Raw genomic sequence first — 20,906 nt, 5'->3', positions numbered from 1 at the left:
CAAACACACTCAGGGGGGCCTGGGGGTTGGGGTAGAGAGAGCAGACCCGCGGCGCAGGCGCGGGGGTGGAGCGGATTCCGGCGCGTGCGGCGGAGGGCGGGGCAGTGGGCACGAGCGTGTGGGAGTGCACGTGCGGGTCCTGGGCAGCAACCCTTTCCTTTCCTCAACCTCTGCTCCTCCCCTCTCCCTCTTCCTGTCCCTCTAGAACGTCTCCTCCACATTGGCTGCCGGGGCCCTGACGTCAGGACGTCCCTGGAGCGGATTGGGTGGGCACAGGAGTTCGGGAATCCAGCTCCGGTGTCTAGCTCTCCAGTTACTCTGGCAACAGAGCAAGCAAGCCTGGGGGGAAAAGGAGCCGAGCTCCGCGCCGCGCGTGGGTCCCGCCCCCCTCCAGACTGCCAGTTCGCTGCCTCAACTCTTTCCTCCCAGATTCTCCTATCTCGAGAACCAGGCATCGTGCCCTCGACCTTTAGCAGTCTCCCAGCCCCCCAAGCTCGCCAACTCCCACCCCAAGTCACAGCCACAAGCCGCAGTAGACTGGAGGCGAATCTGTGTTGCTTAGTAACCAACCCGCGTGTCTCCTCCCCACTATTTACCCCAGCTCCCGGAGGCGGAGACAGTCCCAAGCTACCTCCCGCCCACAATTTCCTGTAAGGGGCCGAGATGACAGGAAACCAGTAGAGCACCTCAGCCCACCTTTCCCTCCGGCTGGGAAGGGGAGCTTCGCTTTCACAGCCCTATACCCTACCTCACTCCCGTAAGCTCGGGCTATGCGTCTCGCCCTCGCCATCTCGTGGCCACGTCGGGAAGGTCAAGCACAAAGAAGGGCCCGAGCCGGCCGAGGACTAGGAACGTGAGAGGGCCCCAGTGCGGCAGGATCAGGGATGACAAGACAAGGGGCAGGGAGGCGGCGTGGATGGGGCGGAGGCCACTGCATGGAGACTGTCGGGACTCTCGGTGTGAGGGTCATGACTGAAAACCTCCACTCGTGGAAAGCACTGGGGAGAAACTGGAAGTAGCCTTGAGACCGGAGACACACCCCTGCCTGACCGCGTCCGACCTCCAGTAGCCATCGCACAGACCTATCAGCAAACTCCGACCTTTACCAATTCAGCTCTTTAGTTAGGGACCGCCGCGCTCCGCCCTATTGTCGAGAAGGGGAATCCCAGCCCAGGGGGGTCTGGAAGTCCTTTCAGGCCCCTCTTAACATCCGGAACGCAAACCATCTGCCTCTCCGCTCTTCCCCTACCCACCCACCCCGCTCTCTTCTAGGGGACTAGGATGTCCTGCGCCCCAGTCTTCTTCCCAATGCCTTTGCTAAGCCTCAAACGTCCATCCCCAGCTCTACTCGCCTGTGACTCAGGCGTCCCGCCCCCCTGAGAGGAGATGGCCTCTCTCTTTCCAGATTCCCTCAAAGCTCCCCATTACCTGATTCTAGGGTGTCCCAGGTGTTCAGGCTCCCCAAGGCCTCCTAGGGGGTCGAGCGGCCCCCCCCTCTCCCAGGCTGGGGCTGGGGGGGCCGCTCCGCCCCGTGGCGCAGTTGGATTTTCCAACACAAACACCGCCCCCCCAACCCCGCCTCCTTCTCCTAGTCCCGCCCCTCCTCGCATCTAAATCCCCCACCACCACCACCACCGCTCGAGCTCCGCCCCGCCTTCTGCTGGTCCCTTTAGTCTCAGCGCCAGTGTCGAATAAGATGCTGAATGGAGATTGCGGAGTTCGAGGTGCAACTGTACAGGATCCAGCACCGATCCCTGAATGACAAACCCCTTTTCCACTTGTATCACGTGCCTTTCCAAAGTAAGTCCCACTCTCCATTCTAGTCCGGCACCAAGACGTACACCGTCTTTAGGCTCTACTGCCTTGCTCGGTGGTTCGAGACCACGCCCCTGTGCCAAGGCCTCTCATTTCCCTTGCTTTCCCCGTCCAGTAGCAGCTCTGGAAGCCCTCCTGTCCTCTTCCAAGTCCAGGCTTCCTCCCCAGATCCCTCCATCCCATCTAGAGACTTAGGGCTTGTAGTCTTGGATGTTTTACTACACTGAACTGCAAAACAATTCTTCCATCTTTACAGCTAGCACACTAGGTATCTCCAGGGCCCCATCACAACAAATTCAACCAAGGTCAAGGCTTAAGTGAGGTCCAGCCTCAGTCTGAGATAAATTGCTAGCTTTGGCTCCTAGAGTCTCTGACGCTCTCTCAAAGCGGGGAAGAGGAGGAGGCCTTCTCAGTTGTCCAGGCTCATGAGTAGAGCAGTGCCCCTCTTGATCCAATGATCAGATGTCATGGTTCCACACCGGAGGTCAATGCCAATGACAAAGGAGGCTCTGTCTGTGCTGCCTGCCCGGTTCGGATAGTAATAGCAAGGACAGGAGTACATACCTGAGGGAAAGGAGAAGAGGAGGAATTGGATCTGTGCAGCCTCTGGGAAACCAGGTGGGGGAGGCAGGGAGCAGAGGATGGGTTAGGATCAAAACTAGGGGTGAGGCGGGCAGGTTTGAAGGAGTGTCCCACCCTTGGCACTCTTCTTTCTGCTCTCTGTAGGTCGGAAATGGATCGTGGGCATGAGGCAGACAAGCTGCATAGGCTCTGCCTCCACCAAGCAGGAGCTCTTCCTGTCCCAGCCGGCACCCTCCAGGTACAGGCCTCGAACCCAGACACCATCCTGCGGAGACATGGGGACAGGTTGGGGGGAAGTCAAGACCACTGGTTGTCAGCACCTCTGACCTGACACTTCTCTCCTTCCTCAACCAGTTACCCATCTTTGCTCCCAGGACCCTCCTCCACCAGACCCGCCTTTGCTCAGGGCCCCCGGCACATCTGGCTCCCACCTTGGGTGGATACACTAAGTTGCTGTCATCCACAGTGGAAACGATAAACTCCCAAGAAAGGCTATCCACTGAAATCTGAGGATTGAAAGTGAGGATAAGGAAGGACCCCCAGAGAGGCGAGCAAATACATGTCCCCAGCATCCAATCCCTATCCCACTTTCCACTCGGCTCACATTGTTTTGGCGAGCTGAAGACTGCAGCACAGCAGTGAGGAAGCCAGTGGGAAAGGTGAAGCCTGATAGCCAGAAGATCACAGGAGGCCGAGCGCGACTAGCCCACAGCTCAAACTGTTCCACACGCAGGGCCAAGTCCCGGGTCCATGCAGCCAGTGGCTTTTGTGAGGGATATGCCTAGAGGATGAGGCAGTATGTGTTCATTCATTCATTTATGTGTTCTAGTCCTTATTTTGAGCACTCAGAGCATATATAAGAAGAAAATGTGATGTCAGACCCTGCTCCCCAACTTCAGTTGGGTAAAATACTGCAAAAGCTAACTGCCAGGAAAGAAGCATAAAATGACAACTTTTTTTTCTTAAGTGTATAAAGTGGGGAGGCAGAGTGACAAACACCCCAACTGACCCGGGATCCACCCAGCAAGCCCCAACTGACCTGGGATCACCCCAACTGACCTGGGATCTACCCAGCAAGCCCCAACTAACCTGGGATCACCCCAACTGACCTGGGATCCACCCAGCAAGCCCCAACTAACCTGGGATCACCCCAACTGACCCGGGATCCACCCAGCAAGCCCCAACTAACCTGGGATCACCCCAACTGACCCCAACTGACCTGGGATCCACCCAGCAAGCCCCAACTGACCTGGGATCACCCCAACTGACCCCAACTGACCTGGGATCCACCCAGCAAGCCCCAACTAACCTGGGATCACCCCAACTGACCTGGGATCCACCCAGCAAGCCCCCTACTGGGAGATACTTTGCCCATCTGGGGTCCTTGCTCTGTTGCTCAGCAACTGAGCTATTTAATGCCTAAAATGAGGCCATGGAGCCATCCTCAGCACCCAGGGCCAACTTGCTCCAACCAAGCCATGACTGTGGGAGGAGAAGAGAGACATAGACAGAAAGGAGAGGGGGAGAGGGGGAGGGGTGAAGAAGCAGATGGTTGCTTCTCCTGTGTGCCCTGACCTGGAATTGAACCGAGGACATCCATACGTCAGGCTGACACTCTACCACTGAGCCAACCAGCCCAGGCGAAATGACAACTATTAACAAAAGTAGCAACAGTAATAGTAACCAGTCACCGTTAGTGAAGCGCCTACTAAGTTATCACAGTATTGGGAATCCTTGAAGCATCTTGAGGAGGTTAATAACTTGCCCTGAGTAAGTTTCTAAGTTAATATCTTGTGCAAAGTCAGTCAGTGAACCAGGTTTCCACCTTGAACCAGCCAGGCTTCAAAGTCCAGGCTCACTGCATTTTGCTATATGCCTACCAAGAACCAGGACATTGGGGCACAGGGGTGAAAGGAGAGCTCATTGTTGGAGTAGGATCAACAGCGGTATAATCTTGCCTTTCCCCAGAGCGGAGGGACATGGGCATCGAAGATGCAATTGAAAATCTCTTCCAGGCTTGTAGACATGACGATGAGGCCCTGGATACCTTTTTCCAGGTCTGTCAGCGAGAGCCTGAGCAGGACAGGGTGGAGGGTTAGAGATGGGTGGTCCTGGAAGAGTCGTCCTAGGCAGGAGCTGAAGGCCTCTCCCCTGACCCCTCCCCACATCCCGCAGAGTCCCTCTCCATCTTACAGGATCGTCTCCATAAGCTTATTGTATCTCTGGATCTCCTGCAGAAGGACCACATTGAGAGGGGAGGGGTCCAGAGCCAGCACTTTGCGGGTCCCCTCATAGTCGATCATTTCAGGGATCTTCTGTTTTACATCAGTGGCCAGCTCGAGGACCTGGCAAGGCAGGAGCCCTGAATGCAGCCCTCTCTTCCCCATGGCTTCCCCCACCCGAGGGGTCTGCCTCTTCCTACCTTCTCTTCCCGGCTCTGGCCTCCAGCCCTGGAGGGTGTAATCTGGGGTTGCAGGGAGAGCAAAGTCTCGAAGAGGGTCCGTGCCTCAGTGATCTGGGAGGCCACATCTGCATTGGGGTGCTGGCCAAAGGCCTCAGGGGGGTCCATGCCAGGCAACATACTGATGTACTCCTTGTAAGAGGCCAGGCTCCCATCCTTAGGGATGAAATAAGTCTCCAATACCGACAACCTGTGGAGCCACAGCATAATTATCAGCCCACTGTGGGTACTCTGGGACCAAGACCCCTGTCCCTACGTACGTCCTATTTGTCCAATTCTCTGCTCTTGCTCTTCCTCCCGATCCCACACACTCTGCCTTCTCCCAGTCTCATGTTCTCTCCTCAGACACTTTCCCTGCCCTCAGTCCTGCCACCGGGTCTCTGTGTCCTCTAGCCCGCTGCTCACTGCCACCTCCCCCTCACCGGTGGAGGGGGGTTGATAGAGATTGGTCGCAGAAATAGTCATTGATGTAGGTGGTGAGCAGGCGCCGGTCCCAGTCATCTGTGACGTGCCCCCCGTAGTTGATGCCAGCAATGAGGTACTTGAGTGCATCCCAGGGTATCTCCTCGTACTCATCCAGGTAGAGGCTCAGCAAATTCTCCGACACCTGTGCATGGGCCCAGCACAGACACCCAGCGCCACACACTATTGCAGGAACTCTTCTAATGGGATGCTTTTTCTTTCTTTTTTAACTTTTCCAGTGGGGCTTTAACATGGGCTTTTGGATATTCCCTCAGGGGAGCCCTGGGAACAGAAGTATAAGGAGGGAGGGCTGGGATAAAGGACCCCAGCTTAGAACAAACCTCAAAGTCGGAGTCATTGAAACCATAGGTAATGTTCCAGCCAAGCTGCAAGAACTTTTTGCGTTCAAGTAACACAGAGTGGAAGAAGCAGAGTGCAAACAGCAGCTTCTTATACTTGACAGGTTTGGAGCAGCGGGTGAACTGTGCTTCTGTTATCAGTTGGTAGAGACGAGTCATGTTGGCCTTCAGGCCCTGGGGACAATGAAGTTCAGAGAAGGGATGGCAGTGTCTTGCTCAGCCCTGCCACTAGCGTCACTGTGTAGAGTTGTGGAGTTGCTCACTGCACACACACACTGGCAGAAGGGCTGAGTGGAGGCTGAAATCCAGCCCTTGACCTGCATCCAGCATGTGCGTTCACAGGTCTGGGTGCCTTTCTGGAATTCACACACCAGCACTCTGTGGACTAGGGGCAGCCCTACCTTCTTGTCCTCCACTTTTTTTTTTTTTTTTTACAGAGAGAGAGAGTCAGAGAGAGGGATAGATAGGGACAGACAAGCGTGGAGAGAGATGAGAAGCATCAATCATCAGTTTTTCATTGTGACACCTTAGTTGTTCATTGATTGCTTTCTCATATGTGCCTTGACCGCGGGCCTTCAGCAGACGAGTAACCCCTTGCTCGAGCCAGCGACCTTGGGTCCAAACTGGTGAGCTTTGCTGAAACCAGATGAGCCCGCGCTCAAGCTGGCGACCTCGGGGTCTCAAACCTGGGTCTTCCCCATCCCAGTCCGACGCTCTATCCACTGCGCCACCGCCTGGTCAGGCGTCCTCTCACTTTTTTCTTCTTCTTTTCCAAGTGAGAGGAGGGGAGGCAGAGAGACAGACTCCCGCATGCACCTCGACTGGGATCCACCCAGCAACCCATCTCAGGCCAATGCTCTGCCCATCTGGGGCCATGCTTGCAACTGAGCATTTTTTAGCATCCGAGGCAGAGGCTCCAGAGAGCCATTGTCAGCACCCAGGGCCAAGGCCCAATGTGCTTGAATCAACTGGGCCATGGCTGCAGGAGAGGAAGAGAAAGAGAGAGAGAGAGAGGGAGGGGTAGAGAAGCATATAGTCACTTCTTCTGTGTGCCCTGACGGGGATCAAATCCAGGTTGTCTGCACACCAGGCTTATGCTCTATCCACTGAGAAAACCACCCAGGGCCATACATATTTTTCTCTTACAAAAAGTTGAAGCTACAGTCCTTTAAGAGCAAGGACATAACAGAGCGGTGTTGTAGAAGTTTGTTCTTTTTTTTTTTTTTTTTTTAATTATTTATTTATTTATTCGTTTTAGAGAGGAGAGGGAGAGACAGAGAGAGAGAGAGAGAGAGAGAGAGAGAGGAGAACAGAAAGAGGGGGGGAGGAGCTGGAAGCATCAACTCCCATATGTGCCTTGACCAGGCAAGCCCAGGGTTTTGAACCAGCGACCTCAGCATTTCCAGGTCGACGCTTTATCCACTGCGCCACCATAGGTCAGGCAACCATACATATTTTTTAATGTACAGATTCTTACAGAGAAAATGACAAATTATTATTGAAATACTCAATGGAGAGACATACTGTCCTCATGAACTAGGTGGCTCAACATCCTAAAGATGTGTATTTCTTCCAAATCAATCAATAGGATTTTTTAAAAATATTTTCTTTTTTTAATAGATTTTATTTATGCATTTTTAGAGAGAAAGAGAGGAGAGAGAGAGAGAGAGAGAGAGAGAGAGAGAGAGAGAGAAAAGGGCAGAGGAACAGGAAGCATCAACTCCCATATGTGCCTTGACCAGACAAGCCCAGGGTTTTGAACCGGCGACCTCAGCATTCCAGGTCGACGCTTTATCCACTGCACCACCACAGGTCAGGCCCAAATCAATCAATAGGATTTTGTGGAGCTTGACAAGCTGATTCTAAAAAAAAATTTTAATTGAATTTTATTGGGGTGACACTGGTTGACATAATTATACAGGTTTCAAGTGGCCAATTCTACAACACGTCTCTGTAGCTGAATCTAAAATCTACGTTAGAGAGTAGCCTGAAGAAAAGCAAGGAGACTTTCCTCACCAGCTATCAAGAATTATTACAGACCACCTGACCAGGCGGTGGCGCAGTGGATAGAGCGTCAGACTGGGATGCGGAGGACCCAGATTCGAGACCCCAAGGTTGCCAGCTTGAGTGCAGGGTTGCTGGCTTGAGCCCAAGGTCACTGGCTTAAGCAAGGGATCAGTCGCTCTGCTGTAGCCACCCCCTACCCCCCATCAAGGCACATATGACAAAACAATCAATGAACAACTAAGGAGACTAAGGAGCCACAATGAAAAATTTATGCTTTCATCTCTCTCCTTACCTGTCTGTCCCTATCTGTCTCTCTCTCTCTTTGTCACACATACACAAAAAAATTACAATAGATCTATATGGTAATTAAGACAGTGTATCGTGAGCCTGACCTGTGGTGGCGCAGTGGATAAAACATTGACCTGAAATGCTGAGATCGCCAGTTCGAAACCCTGGACTTGCCTGGTTAAGGCACATATGGGAGTTGATGCTTCCTGCTCCTCCCCATTCCTCTCTCTCCCTCTTTCTCATCTCTAAAATGAATAAATATAAAAATATTGGGAGCCTGACCTGTGGTGGTACAGTGGATAAAGCATAGGTCTGGAATACTGAGGCTGCCAGTTCGAAACCCCAGGCTTGCCCAGTCAAGGCACATATGAGAAGCAACAATGAGCTGATGCTTCCTGCTCCTTCCCTTACCACTGCCTTTCTCTCTCTCTCCCCTCTCTCTAAAATCAATAAAATCTTTTCTTAATAATTAAAAAATAATAATAGTACTGGGAAAATTGGTTATCCATGTGGGAAAAATGATTATTCACATAGAAAAATATTAGACCTCTACCTCATTCCACACTCACAAAAATCAATTTGAAGTGACTAAAAATTTATATGTGAAAGTCAAATTGTAAAACTGTTTTGAAGACAAGTATAAGTGAGTAACTTAATAACCTCGGAGCAAGCAAAGATTTCTTGAACAAGACATAGCACAAACCATAAAAAAAAAAAGAGACAGCTAAATTCAACCTGATAAAAATTAAAAATTTCTATTCACAGCCCTGGTGGTATAGCTTAGTTGGTTAGAGCATCTTCCTGACACGCCAAAGATCGCAGGTTCGATCCTCGATCAGAGCACATACTAGAACAGATTGATATTTCTCTCTCTCCCTTCCTCTCTAAAATCAACAGATAAATTTAAATTTTTTTTCTATTAACTGAAAAATAACATAAAGGAAAAAACCCACAAAACAAATAACTGACAAAGGCTTATGATCTGGAATATTAGAACTACAAAAACATGAAGAATAGCATGAATAAATATCAAGTAGGTAATGTTGAATGAAAAAAGCAAGTTGCAGAGGAATCTATATATAATGGACATGCTATCGGTCTATCTAGCATGGTTCCATTAGCCATACAAACTTTGTGTTAAAATTGTAAAGAAAAGAAAGTGACAAACACAACATTCAGAATAATGACTTCTTTTGAGTGGAGAGGAAAAGGCATGAAATTTGGGAGAAGTGCATTGAGACTTCAAAGAAAATGATAATTTTTCTTACATGGGAGGATGGGCACACAGGTATTTATTGAATCTTGATCCTTTATATGTTGCTAATATTTCATAAATATTTTTGAGTCTACTTTTTTCTTTTCTACTTAATATTTAATTTAAAAAATACAGGATGATACCCCAAACTGGGGGCTGTGATCAATGGGGACTCTCTGATTTGAAGTAAAACTTAGATAAACCACTTTCCCCTCAACTATCCCCTCAACGACTTGGGCTGACTTTGTATATCCTGATGTGGAAACTGGCCTCTTTCACAGGGCAATGGAATGACAATGCCTGATGGAGAATGGATCCTGGGCAGGGGTGGGGGGTGGGGTGGGGGGGTGAGGAGTTTAAAGGCCATGATTAAATCATTTAACAAAATTAAACATGTAATAGATTTAAATTAAAATACTGTATCAAAAATTTTTTTTGAGAGAGAGGAAAGGAAACGGGCAAAAGGAGAGAGATGAGAAGCATCAGTTCATAATTGCTTCATATTAGTTGTTTTTTTGTTTTTTTGTTTTTTTTTCTGAAGTTAGAAATGGGAGGCAGATAGACTCCCGCTGCGCTGACCGGGATCCACCCGGTATGCCCACCACGGGGTGATGCTCTGCCCCTCTGGGGCATAGCTCTTCTGCAACCAGAGCCATTCTACTGCCTGAGGCAGAGGCTACAGAGCCATCCTCAGCGCCCGGGCCAACTTTGCTCCAATGGAGCCTTGGCTGCGGGAGGGGAAGAGAGAGACAGAGAGGAAGGAGAGGGGGAGGGGTGGAGAAGCAGATGGGTGCTTCTCCTGTGTGCCCTGGCCAGGAATCGAACCCGGGACTCCCGTACGCCAGGTCGACGCTCTACCACTGAGCCAACCGGCCAGGGCCTAGTTGTTTATTAATTACTTCTCATATGTGCCTTGACCAGTGGGCTACAGCAGACCGAGTGACCCCTTGCTCAAGCCAGTGACCTTGGGCTCAAGCCCGTGACCTTGGGCTTCAACTCAGCAACCTTGAGCTCAAGCCAGCAACCTCAGGATCATGTCGATGATCTCACGCTCAGGCCGGTGACCCTGCGCTCAAGCTGGCAAGCCTGTGCTCAAGCCTATGAGTTCACTGCTATAGCTGTGACCTTGGGGTTTCAAACTGGGGCCCTCAGTGTACTGGGCCGATGCTCTATCCACTGCACCACTGCCTGGTCAGGCTGTATCAATTTTTTGAATTTGGCAACTGTGCTGCAGTTTTACAAACATCCTTATTCTTAGGGTTGAGCCATTTACATGGAAATACACTGAAGTGTTTAGTGGTAAAGGACCATGATACGTACACAGACCTGACTTTCTGGTGGTTCAGAAAAGGTGTGTATGTGGGAAGAGAGAAAAAGGGAAGAGAGATCAAATGATCTGGCCAAGTGGGGCAAAGTGGTAACAATAGATGAATCTGGGTGGCACACAGGTGGGTGTTCTTCATATTATTCTTATTCTTACAACTTTTCTGTACATTTAAAATAATTTCCAAATAAAATATTTAAAAATATTGGCCGCTTTGTTAGCTTCCAAAAGAAACCCAGTTGTACCAAGTAAAGCCTGAATGTCCACTCCCACTGAAGATCTGGCAGATTGCAGGAAGCTCTGCCTCTCACAGAAAGCACCCCTGGGCCAAGCCAGGGTGGACTCCCTCCCGTCCGAGCCGCCCCATTGCTGGGCCCTGTCTGCCTCCTCCTGGGCTCGCTCCGGGTCACTGCCTCCCACCTCATCATGCAGACCTAAATAGCACCTACCTCCAGACCTACACCCCTCTACCCATCACAGGGTGCTGGCAAGGTACACGCCTCTTTTAGAAGGCAAAGAAAAACGAACGAAAACTGTTCTGTTACACTGGGGACATATTTCTAGACTGACATTTTTTGTTTTTTGTTTGACATTGTCTTTAATGATTATTGATTTTAAAGAAAGGAGAGAGAGAAAGGGGGAAGGAGTAGGAAGCATCAATTCGTAGTAGTTGCTTCTCATGTGCCTTGAGCTGGCAAGCCTGGGGTTTTGAACTGGCAACATCATCATTCCAGGTCAACGCTTTATCTATTGTGTCACCACGGGTCAGGGCCTTGCTTGAATTATTTATTTATTTATTTATTTATTTATTTATTTTTGCACGCACGCAAGAGAGAGAGAGAAAGAGAGACAGACAGCAAGGGAGAGATGAAAAGCATCGGCCCATAGTTGTGTCACCTTAGTTGTTAATTAATTGCTTCTCATAGAGTTTTGATGGGGCAGGAGGGGCTCAAGCTGAGCCGGTGACCTCTTGCTCAAGCCAGCAACCTTAGGCTTCAAGCCAGAGACCTTTGGGCTCAAGCCAGTGACCGTGGGATCACGTCTATGACCCCACGCTTAAGCTGGTGAGCCCGCGCTCCAGTGGGTGACCTCGGGATTTCATATCTGGGTCTTCAGTGTCCCAGGTTGATGCTTTATCCACTGTGCGACCCCAGTCAGGCATTGTTTGAGATTTTTAAATGGAGACACAGAATGCCTTTTTGTTGGCAGAAAAAAAATAAAGGTAAATAAAAATAAACTTTAAATATATTCTTTTTCAAAAAAATTAGTGGCACCTGATTGGTGGTGGCACAGTGGATTGAGTGTCCGCTCGGGACGCTGAGGGCACTGGTTCAAAACCCCAAGGTTGCCCACTGGAGCACAGGATCATGGGCTTGAGGGTGAGATCATCAACAGGATCCCAAGGTTGCTGGCTTGAGCAAGGGGTCACTGGCTCAATGTGAGCCCCTGGTCAAGGCACGTGTAGGAAGCAATCAATAAAAAACTAAAGTGAAGCAACTACAAGCTGATGCTTCTCATCTCCCCCCCCTCTCTAAAATATAAAAATAAAAAAATTAGTGGCACTATTAACAAAAATAGGATGAGGAGATAATCTATGGAGGAGCTGACGGCTTGTTTTGAGAGTGTAGGATTTAGGGTGGTGGCATGCCAAGAAGAAATGTTTTGTAACCAGATGGAATTCAGACCTGGAACTTGAGTTTACTACTGGAGCCAGAGACAGGGATTAGAGTTGAAATCAGGAAAAGGACAATTTCTCTACCAAGCTGTGAGAGGAAGATATCTAGAATGAGAAAAGTTGGAGCGCAAGGACTAAGTCTTGAGATACAACCACAGGACAGGAGGAGAAAGTGGCACAGAAGTAATAAATGATGTGGCGAGAGACAGAGGGAAAGCCAGGTGTGTCAGGGAAACCAGGGAAAGGGACAGTCAGCTTTGTCAACTACCCAGGGTGTTCAAGGAGGATTTAGAACAATGAGAGACCTCCATGTATGCATGCATTCAAACAGTACTTATTTGATGAGCATCTACTGCATTCTGGTTCCTGTGCTTGTCCTAGGATGAGCAACATGGTGAAAGGAAAATAAAACACAAAGGCTCTGCCTTCATGGAGCTCACAGACAAGAGAAGACAGGTATTAGTGGGAATCACACTAACATATGAAAAATTACTACAGCAGCAAGATCCAGAAGGAGTGGGAAGTGCTTTATAAAGAGGGTGTCACTGGGATGTTGACCTAGACATGGAGGCCAGAGGCTTCCTGAGACTAGAAGGGGCAAAGAAGGGGGTGCTGAGGAAAAAAGAGATAGCAGCATGTACAGAAGCCTTACGGCAGGAGAATGCAGGTTCTATTGAGGAAGAACAACAAAAAGACTTAAAAATTGCATGGGCCAGTAGGCTCAGCAGTAGAGTGTCGGCCTGGCATGTGGATGTCCCAGATTCGATTCCTGGTCAGGGCACACAGAAGAAGCAACTGTTTCTATACCCCTCCCCATCTCACTTCTCTCTTTCTATCTCTCTCTTCTCCTCCCACAACCATGGCTCGAGGGTTGGAGCAAGTTGGCCCAGGGCTCTGAGAATGGCTCCATGGCCTCATCTCAGGCGTTGAAATAGCTCAGTTGCTGAGCAATGAAGCAACAGCCCCAAATGGGCAGAGCATTGCCCCATAAGGGGTTTGCTGGGTGGATCCTGGTCTGGGCACAGGCAGGAGTCTGTTTCTCTGTCTCTCCACTTGTCACTTAAGAAAACTTCTTTAAAATAAAAATACATTTAAAAAAGATTTAAGAATTAATGGTGTAGGTAGAGCAAAGATAGGGAAGGGGAGAATAGCGATGTATGAAGTTGAGGAGGTGCCTACTGGAATACACAGGCCATAATAATAAGAGTTTTAATCTTGTCTAAAAGCAATGAAAAGCTACTAAAATAAGCATGGGGTAAATGAGTGGGATGTATCAACATGATCAGATTCTTTTTTTAAATTAAAAAAGATGAAATACTGCCATTTGAGACAAGAATGAACATTGAGAGTATCATGCTAAGTGAAATAAATCAGACAGAAAAGGACAAGAATTGTATTATTTCACTCATATTTGGGATACAAAACAAAAAGCAACAGACAAAACAAAAAGGAACTCATAGAGCCCTGGCCGGTTGGCTCAGCAGTAGAGCGTCGGCCTAGCGTACAGAGGACCCGGGTTCGATTCCCGGCCAGGGCACACAGGAGAAGCTCCCATTTGCTTCTCCACCCCTCCGCCGCGCTTTCCTCTCTGTCTCTCTCTTCCCCTCCCGCAGCCAAGGCTCCATTGGAGCAAAGATGGCCCGACAGGAGAAGCTCCCATTTGCTTCTCCACCCCTCCGCCGCGCTTTCCTCTCTGTCTCTCTCTTCCCCTCCCGCAGCCAAGGCTCCATTGGAGCAAAGATGGCCCGGGCGCTGGGGATGGCTCTATGGCCTCTGCCTCAGGCGCTAGAATGGCTCTGGACGCAACAGAGCGACGCCCCAGATGGGCAGAACATCGCCCCTGGTGGGCATGCCGGGTGGATCCCGGTCGGGCGCATGCAGGAGTCTGTCTGACTGTCTCTCCCTGTTTCTAGCTTCAGAAAAATGGAAAAAAAAAAAAAAAAAAAAGGAACTCATAGATACAGACAACATGATCAAATTTTAAAGGATTGGTATAATTGCATTTAATGGTGACCTCGTAAGGTGGAAGTTTCAATAGAATTGGAAAGAAGGAAGGAGACAGGGGCTGGAAGCTCAGTCAGTGTGACATTGGGGAGAGAATGTGAGGAAATGCTGGGAGACAGGTAAGTTCTGTGGACTAGTTATTTACTTGCAGTGTTTCAGTTTCCTGTCTGTAAAATGGCTTAACAGCACTTACCTGATAGGGTGTGTGCTTATTAAATGCATTAATAAAAGTAAAGCACTGCCTGACCTGTGATGGCGCAGTGGATAAAGCGTTGACCTGGAAATGCTGAGGTCACTGGTTCAAAACCCTGGGCTTGCCTGGTCAAGGCACATATGGGAGTTGATGCTTCCAGCTCCTCCCCCCTTCTCTCTCTCCTCTCTCTCCCTTTCTGTCTCTCTCTCTCCTCTCTAAAAATGAATAAATAAAATAAAAATAAAATAAAAAAAAATAAAAGTAAAGCACTTAAAACAATGCCTAGTACATAATAACACTCAAAAAATATTCAATATTAGCATTATGTTCTGAGAGTTTGGCACAAAGAGGAGAAAGATGAGGTAAAAAACTTTTTTGTTTTTAGAGGACAGTAGAATCAAAATGTGTTCTTGTTAAGGTTAAGCCCTCTGTCTGAGCGGAGGCCGGCAGGAGGAAAGGCGAGCCAGATGGCGTGGTTGATGCGGCTCTCTACAGTCGCCCGTACCTTTGGTGGCTCTGTGGTCATCTTGATGCTGGCCTGTAAGATCGAGATAGGGAAGCTTGGGTGCGGGCTGGAGCTGAGCCAGAGGCGGAAGGAAGGGTGAGGGTCCTCCACCTGCAGCTGTTCTATCAGTTTGTCCAGATTAGGCATCCAGGACAGTGACAGATGGCAGTTAGCCAGGAACACCCAATGTCCTGCAAAGAGATGCTGGATTTAGTGGGACCTGTTTCCTAAGCCCCATCTGTCCCCACATTATCCATCTGAGTGTGTGTGTGTGTGTGTGTGTGTGTGTGTAAGTGTCAAAAGGCTCAGGTCTGCCCCTCCCAGGGCCTTCTGGGAAAGTGGGCGCTATGGTAGTTTGATTGAGGCTGGAGTGGAACCATGGCCAAGGGCGGGGGAGAAGAACAAGAATGCCACTGACCCTGGGCCCTGACCGGTTGGCTCAGTGGTAGAGCGTCGGCCTGGCGTGCAGGAGTCCCGGGTTCGGTTCCCGGCCAGGGCACACAGGAGAGGCGCCCATTTGCTTCTCCACCCCTCCCCCTCTCCTTCCTCTCTGTCTCTCTCTTCCCCTCCCGCAGCCAAGGCTCCATTGGAGCAAAGATGGCCCGGGCGCTGGGGATGGCTCTATGGCCTCTGCCTCAGGCGCTAGAATGGCTCTGGACGCAACAGAGCAACGCCCCAGATGGGCAGAACATCGCTTCTGGTGGGCATGCCGGGTGGATCCCGGTCGGGCGCATGCAGGAGTCTGTCTGACTGCCTCCCCGTTTCCAGCTTCGGAAAAATGAAAAAAAAAAAAAAAAAAAAGAATGCCACTGACCCTGAATGACACCCTCTCGGAGGAGCCGTGCGGCAATGGGGGCCTGGCCCTGGCCCAGGGACAGGGCGTGGAAACGCTGAGCCATGCCTGTGTGCTCTGCCAGCTGGAGCAGGGCACTGGTGGGGTCCACGCCAGGGGACAGGATGAATACCAGCGGGGTTCGTGGGGTGGAGTCCTCCAGCACCTGCCAGCACAGGGCATAGCCTCAAACAAGGCCATGTAACACGAGCAGGGAGAAACAGACTGGGGAAACATGTATGGCAGACTGGAACGGGGAGAGGGAGAAGGGAAGGACCCAGGAGTGGTGTGGGTGGGGCAACCAAGCCACTGACCAACTTCATGTTTAACACTGGCGGTTCCACGAAGCGGGATCCCAAGTTGGAGACAATGAAAGAGGTGACACAGAATGCCACGCGGTCCTGGCGCAGGGAGCGGACAATCAGCATCCGCTGCATTTCATTGCAGGTGTTCTCCCACTCACCTGGGGACGAGTTGAGCTGTTGCAGGAAGAGGCTGGAAGAGCAGGGGGTCTGAACCAAGGGGCACCTGCAGGGAATGCCTGGCCAGGAGGCAGGTGGGAGGGGAACCTGGGAGGAGGAACAAAAACTAAAGGGACGGGTAAGCACATGGGAGGAACAAAGGGGCGGGGGGGGGGGGCTGCGGGGGGCAGACAGGAGCAGGGGTCCCAGACGGAGGCACCTGGCAGCATAGCCTTCTCCGGGGTGGCATTGGTATACCACAGGTTCCAGTCGCGAGGATACTGTTCAAAGGAGTTCATGAGGCCATGGAAGTTGGTCAGTTTGTCTAGTTCTGTGATGTTGTCCCAGTAGGCATCTGCAAGCCAGCTAGTACATGGGTTATCCATTTGGCCCTCCCGATCCAGGACCTAGGGGGAAGGAGACACTGGAAAGGGATTGACCAGGAACACCTCCCCAAAAAAGTTACCTTTAAAAAAAGTTTTTTCTACTGTTTTGAGAGACAGAGTGAGAAGCATCAACTCGTTCCATTTAGTTGTACACTCACTGATTGCTTCTGGTATATGCCCTGACCGGGGCTTGAACCCAGCCACAAGGCGACGCTTTTTCCACTGAGACACCCAGCCAGGGCTGGCCGAGTTATTATTTTTTTAAACATGGAAAATTCAAGCTGAGTTCTGCATGTAAGAGAATGAAAAAATGAATACAGAAATCCAAGATGGATTGGAATCCACCTTTATTAGGGAAATAAATGTAGGGATTTAGTAAGTGTCTCAGCCGCTGTGCTGAGATATCCCAGTTCAAATTTAGGGAGCTTGCGCCCTCTGGTGGTTGCCTTCTACAACTGGTAGCCTCACACTTCAGAGAGGCGCAAACTGTTAGTTCACTCACTTATTCGCTCTCTTGAACAAATATTAATTGCTCACCACCTATAAGTTTTTTAAGCACTTAGGAGACATCCATGAAGAAAAAGGACAAATATCTCTGCCCTTAAGGAGTTTTTTCAACATGGGAGGGAAGATAATGAACCAGAACATAAATAAATAAATTATCTAGTATATTAGAGATTTTCCAGTGCCATGGAAAAAAATAGAATAAGTTGAGGAGGCTAAGGAAGTCTGAAGTGCTTGGAGGGAGTCTGAAGTATTAAATGAGAAGGTCAATGAGATCTTAGCGGGGTGAGATTTGAAGCAAGTATTGGAGGAGGTGGGAGAGGCCAAGTGTGGACACCTGAGGGCGCAGTTTCTGGCAGAAGGAACAGCCGTGCAAAGGCCCTGAGGCGGGACATGCCTGAGAGAGCAAGGGGGCCTGGGCAGCTGGAGTGGATGGAATGAGGAGCTGGATAGTGGGAGAGGACATCCATGATGGGGCACCCGTTTTAAAACAATTTCTCCTGCCACTGTGTTGAGAGAGCGGGAGTGGGGGAGTGTTGGGAGGCTATTGCTAAAATCCAGGTGAGAGGTGAAGTGAAGGCATCAGAAGAAATGAAACCGCTGTCCCAGAGGCTGGGCGAATGACTAGCCCAGGCAGAGCAACGCGGCATCGTGGTCTGGCCGTTTCAGGGCCCACGCAAGGTTAAGGATCACGGATTTAAAGTGAGTCCCGTCAGTATGGGTGTTTTTCTGCAGCCGCGTTCAGGGGCACGGGCCACACAGGAACTTCAGAGCTGGGTCGAACCAGAGTGGTAGTTTTGCTGAGCAAACGCAACACAGGGGGAGGTGGGGGAGGGGCCGAGGTGCTTGCCAGGCAGACAGTAGCATGGTAACCGTTCTTCAAGCTAGGGAAGCAGTGGCTTGAGAGGCGGTGAAAGAGTAGCAGGCTCATGCCAACCAGTGGGTCACAGGTAAAAGGGGCCTCAAAGTCCCGCTTGTCATGTGAGCAAGGGAGCATGTGGGAAGTCACCCCCACAGCCCATGGGAGCTCACCGTGCCCTGCTCCTGGCAGTCCTCGGCTCGCTCGCTGGAGCCGTGGGTCTTACCCTCTGGGTCCGGAGTCCTCATCATACTGGCCACCATCCCTAGCCTGGCCCACCCACACTTGGATGTGCCCTCTGCCCAACTCACCACACCCCCACGTAGAAAGAAGTTGTACTCGTCCATGTTGAGCTTGCCCGAAGTCTCCAGGATTTTGGCACACATCTGAAAACTGAATAGTAGCTTGTGGCGCTCGAAAAGGGTGCGGCAGGTGTACCTGAGAGAAGGGGACAGGGAGGGTGGGGGGGCAAGACACTCGATATGCGTCCTTGCTGAGCGAACATCATACAATCACAGAATCCTACACAGAAGGACTTCCACCAGCATCTAACTCAAATCTCCTCCTATAAACAGCCAAGCACGCAGGAACCTAGAGAGAGCACATGATTTTCCCAGAGTTCACTGGCAAAATCGATCATTCATTTCTATCAAAAAAACAAACACAAGAAACCTCCCACCCAACCCTGTCTGGACCCTTTCTGCATGCCAGGCACTGTTCCAGGTCCTGAAGACACAAAGGAGAATCAGCCAGAGTCTCTGTCCTGGAGGAAGTCAGGTGGCATGGGAAGGACAGACGAGTGAGGCCACTGATGATGGAACGATGTGATGAATTCTATATGGGGTGGCAGTGGTGTCAAGGGGTTACAGGGGCAGGGGTGCCCGCCATGCCTGGCGGGCCCAGGGAAATGTCTTAGAGGAGCTGCCCCAAGAGAGCGCAGAGCAGAAGCGGATGTCGAGGTGGGGGAAGGGGGAGCAGACTGGAGGGCCGTCAGCGTTGCCCGGCTACCCAGTGTAAAGTGGGGAGAGACGAACCCGGGGAGGCAGGTGCCGGCCAGATCACGGAGGGCTCACTGTGCCTTCCAAAGAGGCTAAGCTAGGATTGGCATGGTCTGATTTGTGTTTGGAGGTTGTCACAGACAGCAGCAAGAGGACAGATGGAAGAGGGACAATGTTATGGGCAGGATGACCTGCTAGGAGGTAGTCACACAATTCAGAAAGATCACGAAGGCCTGGACTAAAAGGCAACTGTAGCAGTGGGGAGGATTGGGAAGGGACAGTTTGCAGGATTCGTGAGCAAAACCTGGTGACCGATCTGAGAGGCAGGGAGAGGGAAGAGCCAAGGAGAACTTCTGCTCTCTAGCTTGGGTGACTGGGAAGTGGGTGTTGGTGCCCTTCAGGGGTAAGGACCTTAAAGGAGAAGGGTAGATAATGAATTTGACCTGAAACAAGCTGAACTCGAGAGCCCTGTGGGGTGTCCATGTAGAGAAGTCAGGGACTCAGAGTGTGACCCACAGACTATGAGTGGCAGCGTCCCCTGGGAGTGTCAGACATGCAGATCATCCGGTCCCACCCCCAACTTACCGAACCTGAACCAACATTTAATAAGATGCCCTGTGTTTTATAAGCACACTGCTATCTGAGAAGTGCTGGTATAGCAGGCGGTTGTGTACAAGTCTACTGCTCCAGGGTGTGCTAAAGATGTAAAACTAGTAGTAGTGAGCCCACAGGTGACAGTTCGACCAAGACAGTGGATAAGCCACCCAGGAAAGGCATATGGGGAGGAAAGCAGAGGATCAAGATGGTGGCCTGGGGAAGCACTCAGGCAGAGGGAGCAAGAAGGGCGCGCAGTAGAGCCAGCCTCCCGGCCCGCTGCCCAGGGTGTGTGGGGCGCAGGCGCAGACCTGTAGACAGCATAGGTGTGGTACTCGTTCAGGTAGTCTATGCGGTCCTCCAGCTTGTTGCTGCGGTGGCTCTTGTCAATGCTGAGGACGAAGAGGCCGATGTAGGCATCCAGCGAGAACTGGTACATGGGGTCGATGCGGCCCATGTCGTTGAGCACGAAGAACAGGACAGACGCCCTCTGGGCACACGGGCGGTAAGCCTATGGAGGGGGACGGAGTCAGGGGCCACAGAGGGGCACAGCAGGGAGGGAAGGCTCCTCCAGCCCAGGGGATCCGAGCTGCGTCTTGCTGGCCAGCGGGGCCTGTGCAGGAGGGCACAGAGCTCACCTCGCGGGCCAGGTCAATGTTGATCTCTGTGGTCTCACTGGTCTGCAGCTGCTCGGTCACCTCCGTGGCAGTGACCTTGGAGGTCTGGAGGGTGTTCACCAGCTGCACATCGTCGAGCAGGGAGCCTGTGGCCTCGTTAAGCAGCCTGGAGGGAAGCCCAGAGGCGCACGGATGGAGGGGACAGAGGGACGGGGACTCCGCTAGGCCCCCGGCGGGCTGGCTGTGCCTGTGGAGGGACAAGCGGGAGGGTGGGGGCCGCTCTCACCGAAGAATCTCATCCTCCAGCTCCTGCAGCTTCCTCTTGCCAGCAGCGATGTTAATGACAAGGGAATCCTTCTGCTCCTCCAGCTCGGGCCGCTCCTTCCGGACCACAATGCCCAGCAGCTGGGCCTCCAGGCCCTGGAAGCACACCAGGGCTTGTGGTGAGACTCGCTCCAGTCACCTTTGCCCTTCTCATCCCTTTACACCTGCCCAACACAGTCTTAGCCTTTTTTTTTATCCTGCCGACTACAGCCCTGCTCGCTTCAGCCTAGGCCCCTGGTCGGCAAACTACGGCTCATGACCCACATGCGGCTCTTTGGCCCCTTGGTGTGGCTCTTCCACAAAATACCACGTGTGGGCGCTACCTCGATAAGGAATGTACCTACCTATATAGTTTAAGTTTAAAAAATTTGGCTCTCAAAAGAATTTTCAATCGTTGTACT

The 20,906-nt window shown here is 51.1% G+C and overlaps 1 protein-coding gene across 1 annotated transcript in view; it reads right to left on the bottom strand.

Annotated features, from left to right (window-relative positions):
• Positions 1-1,779: 1,779 nt before the first annotated feature.
• The window catches only part of DNAH2 (dynein axonemal heavy chain 2), a 109,625-nt gene continuing 90,498 nt past the window's right edge, over positions 1,780-20,906 (bottom strand). Inside the window, exons 72-88 of the mRNA XM_066264157.1 lie at positions 20,468-20,601; positions 20,203-20,347; positions 19,876-20,075; positions 18,284-18,410; positions 16,444-16,630; positions 16,077-16,225; positions 15,745-15,928; positions 14,931-15,121; positions 5,662-5,853; positions 5,281-5,465; positions 4,820-5,048; positions 4,591-4,742; positions 4,356-4,470; positions 3,002-3,178; positions 2,829-2,903; positions 2,512-2,662; positions 1,780-2,379 (exon numbers count right to left, since the gene is read on the bottom strand). Of these exons, the coding sequence (XP_066120254.1) occupies positions 2,225-2,379; positions 2,512-2,662; positions 2,829-2,903; positions 3,002-3,178; positions 4,356-4,470; positions 4,591-4,742; positions 4,820-5,048; positions 5,281-5,465; positions 5,662-5,853; positions 14,931-15,121; positions 15,745-15,928; positions 16,077-16,225; positions 16,444-16,630; positions 18,284-18,410; positions 19,876-20,075; positions 20,203-20,347; positions 20,468-20,601 (2,748 nt within the window). The 3' untranslated portion in view covers positions 1,780-2,224. The remainder of the gene's footprint in view (positions 2,380-2,511; positions 2,663-2,828; positions 2,904-3,001; positions 3,179-4,355; positions 4,471-4,590; positions 4,743-4,819; positions 5,049-5,280; positions 5,466-5,661; positions 5,854-14,930; positions 15,122-15,744; positions 15,929-16,076; positions 16,226-16,443; positions 16,631-18,283; positions 18,411-19,875; positions 20,076-20,202; positions 20,348-20,467; positions 20,602-20,906) is intronic.

Source organism: Saccopteryx bilineata, chromosome 2, assembly GCF_036850765.1.
Source record: "Saccopteryx bilineata isolate mSacBil1 chromosome 2, mSacBil1_pri_phased_curated, whole genome shotgun sequence".
NCBI lineage: Eukaryota > Metazoa > Chordata > Mammalia > Chiroptera > Emballonuridae > Saccopteryx > Saccopteryx bilineata.
Note: the sequence above shows the minus strand (reverse complement) of the source record. Positions and strands in the feature narration are given on the sequence as shown.